The 6,862-nt window shown below is 33.5% G+C and overlaps 2 protein-coding genes across 4 annotated transcripts; both read left to right on the top strand.

Annotated features, from left to right (window-relative positions):
* Positions 1-898: 898 nt before the first annotated feature.
* LOC118037848 (uncharacterized) lies at positions 899-4,119 on the top strand. Of its 3 annotated transcripts, XM_035043968.2 has the most exons (7): positions 899-1,295; positions 1,394-1,543; positions 1,672-1,824; positions 2,006-2,152; positions 2,761-2,901; positions 3,566-3,728; positions 3,980-4,119. In XM_035043968.2, the coding sequence occupies exons 1-6, from the start codon at positions 935-937 to the stop codon at positions 3,622-3,624; spliced, it is 1,011 nt and encodes a 336-aa protein (XP_034899859.2). In that variant the 5' UTR covers positions 899-934; the 3' UTR covers positions 3,625-3,728; positions 3,980-4,119. The 3 variants fall into 3 exon arrangements, with proteins under 3 accessions (XP_034899859.2, XP_073264114.1, XP_073264115.1); XM_073408013.1 differs by lacking the exons at positions 3,566-3,728; positions 3,980-4,119 and having other exon boundaries at positions 2,825-3,525; XM_073408014.1 differs by lacking the exons at positions 3,566-3,728; positions 3,980-4,119 and having other exon boundaries at positions 2,828-3,524.
* On the top strand, positions 3,716-6,617 carry LOC140954182 (cuscuta receptor 1-like). Its single transcript, XM_073408156.1, has 3 exons — positions 3,716-3,728; positions 3,980-4,129; positions 4,224-6,617. Exons 1-3 carry the CDS (start codon positions 3,716-3,718, stop codon positions 6,413-6,415), a joined length of 2,355 nt encoding a protein of 784 aa, XP_073264257.1. The 3' UTR covers positions 6,416-6,617.
* The last annotated feature ends 245 nt before the right edge of the window (positions 6,618-6,862 follow it).

Below are 6,862 nucleotides of genomic sequence, written 5' to 3'. Positions count from 1 at the left end.
AACTTCCCATATCTTTTTGTTGGAAGCTCCATTTGTATAGCATCCTTTTTAGAGAAGTAACTCATTAGATAATCAATAAAGTTTCTTTTTATTCATTTACTACTAGTTTGCACTTCAATCAAAAACTAAATTTACTTTTACAACTATTTTAATTTTTTAAAAATATTTGTATATTGTTTAATGCCTTAATTTCAAGAAATAAATTCCTTTTATCTTAAAATCTGGAATTGAAAAACCAGATGTATTTTATAACTAGGGAGAAAACTAGAAAAAAATGATTAGTCTTCTCATTCTAATCATATAAATGATATATCTTTGACTCGATTAAAAAAAATATATTTAATATTAAAATGTAATAAAAACAAGTCATGAATACGTTTCCTAACATAAAAACAAAAGAGTGTGTATGTATGTTATGTATTTGAAGTTTTTGTATATAATCTATAGCCACACAATTCACAGGGATAAGATTTATAATTATTGATAATTTATGTATTTAATTATATATATGATAGTGAGATGACACCATGCAAGTAGGCTCCTAAATGATTCTAAATTATGACGAGAGAAATATAATTATAAAGTAAAAAAGATCTTACACGGAATCACATACAAATGTCGATAACAATGCTGAAGTACTACAATAATTTTTTTATTTTATTTTATTTATATAAATTGGATAATTAGTAACCAAAATATAATTAAATGTAAATAGACTAAGTGCTAAACAATAAAATAAAATAATATTCAAATCCAAGAATATTCCAAAAAGAAATAAAATAATATTCAAATCTCCAAACATGGAACCTGCACAATATATGCAGATAAAGTCAAGGAAATTAAATGGCCAAAGTGTAGTATAAATAGGACCTCTATGGTTGCCCAAAGGCACATAACAAACAACAATATTCTACAATTCATAGAATTATCTAAGATGATGATGAAAAGAATTGGGGCTTTGATGCTGCTAGCATTATTGACTCTGGTTGGCGAATGGTATGGTCGTTGTTATGGATGTTTGGAGGAAGAGAGGGTTGGTCTCTTGGAGATCCAATCTTTGATCAACCCAGATCACATTTACTTGAGAGCTTGGGTGGACGGTAGTAATTGTTGTGAGTGGTATGGGATCGAGTGTGATAACACTACAAGGCGAGTGATCCAACTCTCTCTTTTCGGTGCGACGGATTTCCGCTTGGGCGATTGGGTTCTCAACGCATCTTTGTTTCAGCCTTTTAAAGAATTGCAAAGTCTTACATTGAGAGAGACTGGATTGGTTGGCTGCTTGGAGAATGAAGGTTAGTTCAATGTTTCTGCACTTAATTATAATCATAAAATAAATGAAGGTTGGTTGGTGTTTAATGTCAATTATCTTGCTTTGATGATTCTCTTCCAGGCTTCGAAGTCCTATCATCAAAACTGAGGGAACTTGACCTAAGTGCTAACCGATTTAATAATGATAAAAGCATTTTGTCATGTTTCAATGGTAACCTTTCCACTCTCAAGTCTTTGGATCTATCAGGCACTGGGTTGACAGCTGGATCAGGTAGCTTCTATGGTAACCTTTTAGTTATTTATTTAGCTTTGAAACCTTTTCTTTTCTCCTCCTCGTATCATTTTTTTCTATGCGTTTAATTATTTCCTTTCAATATGCTCTTGAGGAACATCATGCAGGTCTCAAAGTCTTGTCATCAAGGTTGAAAAAGCTGGAGAACCTTCATCTAAGTGGGAATAAATACAACGATAGCATTTTTCCATCTCTAACTGGATTTTCATCCCTCAAGTCTTTGGATCTGTCAGTCAATCAGCTGACAGGATCTATCAATAGTAAGTTACATTCTCTTTATCAAGAGAATTGAAGAATTATATCTATGGAGATTTGATCTTATCCAATAATTGTTTTGCTAATAAGACAGGAAGAGATTAAAGGGATCAAAACATTACTTGCAATCTATCTTCTTCCTTAATCTATGCACTGTATATTTTTTTATGTATATCTTGCACGTAGGTTATCAACTCCAACCGATGAGGCTGGGAAAATTAGAGAACCTTTACCTGCGTGGCAATCAATTGAACATCAGCATTTTATCAATTCTGAGTGGGCTTTCTTCTCTCAAGTCTTTGGATCTATCAGGCAATCAGCTGACAGGATCAGGTATAATACACAGTTTCTAACTAAATGCTTCACATGACATTCTCTTAATTATATTGTTTTTTTATCAACAAAAATGAGGACGACTTTATATATATTTAATAAAAACTATCAAAAAAACTCTCTAATACAAATCACTAGACAGGCAACGAGAGACTGCCGATTTCTTTATTAGAAAAACTCTCGACTGTTTTATCAATAAAGAGAACAGCATAAAACCCACATATTTGATATTTAATTATTGTTTGTAACCATTTATTATTTCCTCTCTTTTTAATCATGGCTTTATATTATTTTATGGTGAAATATTTGGACTATCAATAGTAAGTTACATTCTCTTTATCAAGAAAATTGAGAACTTTATATATATATATATATATATATATATATATAAGTATCAACGATAGCATTTCATCATGTTTGATTGCGATTTCATCTATGAAGAATTATATCTACGGAGCTTTGATCTTATCCAATAATTGTTTTTCTAATAAGACATGAAGAGATTAAAGAGATCAAAACTAGGATGATCAAAACATTACTTGCAATCTATCTTCTTCCTTAATCTATGCACTGTATATTTTTTTATGTATATCTTGTTGGTTTTCAAGTACTCCAACCGATGAGGCTGGGAAAGTTAGAGAACCTTGACCTGAGTAACAATCGATTGAACAGCAGAATCTTATCAATTTTGAGTGGGCTTTCATCCCTCAAGTCTTTGGATTTGTCAGAGAATATGTTGACAGAATCAGGTATAATACATAGTTTTTTTTTTTAAATGCATTTGAGTTTGAATGGGTTTTGAATAACATAATATGAAGCTCTCTCCTATAATATTATAATTAAGAAAATTGTAATTATTAAAACTCTCAACTGTTTTGTCAATAAAGAGAACAACATAAAACCCACATATTTGATATTTAATTCTTGTTTGTAGCCATTTATTATTCCCTCTCTTTTTTAATCAAAATATTATTATGTGGTGGAGGATATTGCCTTATAGTCGTGGTGAATGGTGAAATATTTGGACATAGAAGAAATAAAACGTGAAAAAGTTTCTAAATTTTTTTAAAACTAATTAATTAGTTTTGCAAAATTAGGCAATATGTTTCTATCTAGGATCAATTATTATTCTTGTCTTAATTACTGTTGAGATCATAACCTGGCTTCCATCTTTAACGACTTTATATCCATAAATTGTTTTTTATTTTTATTTTTTTTCCAATTACAATGATATTTAAAAAATTGTTTCTTAATCTTTAACGACTTTATATAATTAAATATGCGATCGCTCATGTATCATTTGTTTATGTATAATTTGAGAATCATATATCAATTGAAACATTAACTCATCAATTCTAATTATCTTTAGTCTCTATCTAAGACTTACTCTTAAAAACATTAACTCTCTTGCAGGTTTTGAGATCAAAATCATCACATTTAGGGAAACTCGAGAACCTAGACCTGAGCCATAATAATATATTCAACGACAACATTTTATCACATCTGCGTGGACTTTCTTCTCTCAAGTCTTTAGATCTATCATACAATATGTTGCTAGGATCGATGACTGTCAATGGTAAAGTTATGAATATCTCTTGGCATCTTCTATTATTAACTCTATTTTTTAACAATACCTTTTGAAATCTCTAGATTTTTCAGGCAATTTGTTGTTTCTATCCAAAAATCATCTCACTATTCAATATCAATTCTCTCAGGGATACTAATTTAAGTCAAGGCTAATCATAGTTTAGTTTCTTAAAATCTTAATTAATAATATTGAATGGAATGGCTATTTTCATCATGTCTCTTCTTCTTTCTTTTTCATAGGGACTTTCTTCAATTCGAGCACCCTTGAAGAATTGTATCTAGATAATACTTCTCTCCCAATAAACTTTCTTCAGGACATTGGAGCATTGCCTGCTCTTCAAGTATTGTCTGTTGGTGAATGTGACCTCCATGGCACCCTTCCCGCTCAAGGTAAGTAACAACTCTCCATCCGCCTATAATGATTACATCACAAATAAAAGATTCTTTCAACACTATTTTGACTGTTTCAAGATAAATTGTACAGGTTGGTATGAATTGAAGAATCTGAAGCAGTTATATCTCTTTGGAAATAATTTAGGGGGTTCACTCCCAGATTGTTTGGGGAACTTGTCATCTTTACAAATATTAGATGTTTCTGAAAACCAATTTACTGGAAATATTGCCTCTAGTCCTCTTACTAACCTCATATCCCTTAAATTCCTCTCACTATCAAATAACCTCTTTGAAGTTCCCATTTCAATGAAGCCTTTTATGAACCACTCAAGCCTCAAGTTCTTCTCCAATGAGAACAACAGACTAGTAATAGAACCTGCTGCCTATGATAATTTGATTCCAAAGTTCCAATTAGTCTTTTTCCGCTTCTCAAGTAGTCCAACATCGGAAGCACTCAATGTAGATATTCCCGACTTCCTCTATTACCAATACAACTTAAGAGCCCTTGATCTCTCCCACAACAACATCACCGGAATGTTTCCATCGTGGTTGCTTAAGAACAATACACGATTGAAGCGACTATATCTGAGCGAGAACTCCTTTGTTGGTACTTTGCAATTGCCAGATCACCCATGTCCAAATATGACCCAATTAGATATATCCAACAACAACATGAACGGTCAAATTCCAAAAGATATTTGTTTGATCTTTCCAAATCTAGACACCTTAAGGATGGCCAAGAATGGATTCACAGGTTGCATTCCTTCATGTTTAGGAAATATTAGTTTTCCGGGAACTTTAGATTTATCCAACAATCAATTGTCTATAGTAAAACTAGAAAAACTAACAAAAATATGGGTTCTCAAGCTGTCAAACAACAATTTGAGTGGGCAATTACCGACCTCAGTGTTCAATTCTTCTACCTTAAAATTTCTCTACCTAAATGGTAACAACTTTTGGGGTCAGATATCAGATATTCCATTATATAGGTGGAATGACTGGATTGGGTGGAATGAATGGAATGTATTGGATTTGAGTAACAATCAATTTTCAGGCATGCTTCCGAGGAGCTTTGTTAATTTTTCATGCCGTGGAGTACTTGATCTGTCCAAAAACCATTTTAAGGGTCCGATCCCAAGAGACTTTTTTTGTAAGCTTGACTACCTTGAATATTTGAACCTTTCTGAGAACAACTTGTCTGGATATGTGCCATCTTGTTTCAATCCACCACAAATAACCCATATTCATCTATCCAAAAATAGATTGAGCGGTCCATTAAAATATGGATTTTATAACAGCACTTCCCTGGTTACGATGGATCTTCGAGATAACAGCTTCACCAGCTCCATTCCAAATTGGATTGGCAATCTCTCATCATTGAGTTTTCTTCTTCTGAGGGCTAATTACTTTGATGGTGAGCTCCCTGTTCAGTTATGCTTCTTAGAACAGTTAAGCATTTTGGATGTTTCACAGAACCAGCTCTCTGGTCCACTACCCTCTTGTTTAGGCAATCTCACTTTCAAGGAAAGTTCCCAGAAAGTAGTGGTTCCCCAAGCTGGTTTTCGATCAGATTACATGGTAAATGATTATGATGAAAAAATGAGTCCAACACTAATGGAAAGCATTCAAAGGTTGGAAAAGGGTTTTCCACTGAACTTTACAGAAGAAGTGATAGAATTTACAACTAAAAATATGTATTATGGTTACAAGGGGAAAGTTCTCAGCTACATGTTTGGTATTGATCTCTCTAATAACAACTTCGTAGGAGCAATCCCACTAGAATTTGGAAACTTAGGTGAGATACTGTCATTAAACTTGTCACACAACAATCTCACTGGATCTATCCCTGCAACATTCTCAAACCTAAAGCAGATTGAGAGTTTGGATCTTTCTTACAACAACTTGAATGGTGCCATCCCTCCACAACTTATTGAAATTACCACACTGGAAGTTTTTAGTGTGGAGCATAATAACTTGTCAGGTAGGACACCAGAGAGAAAAAATCAGTTTGGGACCTTCGATGAAAGCTGTTACGAAGGAAATCCTTTCTTGTGTGGACCTCCATTGCAAAACAATTGTAGTGAGGAAGTAGTGCCATCACAGCTAGTGCCTGATGATGAACAAGGAGATGATGGTTTCATAGACATGGAGTTTTTCTACATCAGTTTTGGTGTATGTTACACAGTTGTGGTGATGACGATTGCAGCAGTTCTCTACATCAATCCATATTGGCGACGCAGGTGGTTGTGCATCATCGAAGACTGCATCGATACATGCTACTAGTTTGTGGTGGCTAGTTTTCGCAAGTTTTCCAACTTCAGAAGGTGAATTTGTTACTGGGAAGACAGTCATTCCTAGTTTGTGATGATTGTTTGTCTAGTTATTGGGTTCTTAATTTGTAGTGTACTGTCTCTACATCAAATATATAAGCTGGACTTCTCATTCCTGAACCATTAGGAAGGGAACTGATTTGGATTGGTCATTATCTCGAGTGTGATTACTCTTTCAACTCTCAATACTTGTCTGAAAATAAATGGCCAAAACCACTACTAAAGTATAAACAAAATATTCTATGCCTTTGTTTCAAGGGCGACCCCACCTCAGTTATTCATTGAAAATAAATTGCCTCATAATCAAAGTATTGAAATCGAAGCAAGAAGATCCACCTTCTTCAACAGCCTTCCTGGCCGTTTCTTTGCTCCGCTACTCATAATTTGAGTGATTGTCTTC

Source organism: Populus alba, chromosome 3, assembly GCF_005239225.2.
Source record: "Populus alba chromosome 3, ASM523922v2, whole genome shotgun sequence".
Classification (NCBI taxonomy): Eukaryota; Viridiplantae; Streptophyta; class Magnoliopsida; order Malpighiales; family Salicaceae; genus Populus; species Populus alba.
The sequence above is the reverse complement of the archived record's forward strand: the minus strand, read 5'-3'. Positions and strand labels throughout refer to the sequence as shown.

What these genes read in the sequence shown, in the direction of transcription:
- LOC118037848 (XM_035043968.2), top strand. Translation starts at nt 935, where the DNA reads ATGATGATGAAAAGAATTGGGGCTTTGATGCTGCTAGCATTATTGACT. An exon ending in TGGCTGCTTGGAGAATGAAG is followed by an intron (nt 1,296 to 1,393) that starts GTTAGTTCAATG and finishes ATTCTCTTCCAG; the next exon opens with GCTTCGAAGTCCTATCATCA. An exon ending in TGGGTTGACAGCTGGATCAG is followed by an intron (nt 1,544 to 1,671) that starts GTAGCTTCTATG and finishes AACATCATGCAG; the next exon opens with GTCTCAAAGTCTTGTCATCA.
- LOC140954182 (XM_073408156.1), top strand. An exon ending in TGGCACCCTTCCCGCTCAAG is followed by an intron (nt 4,130 to 4,223) that starts GTAAGTAACAAC and finishes TAAATTGTACAG; the next exon opens with GTTGGTATGAATTGAAGAAT.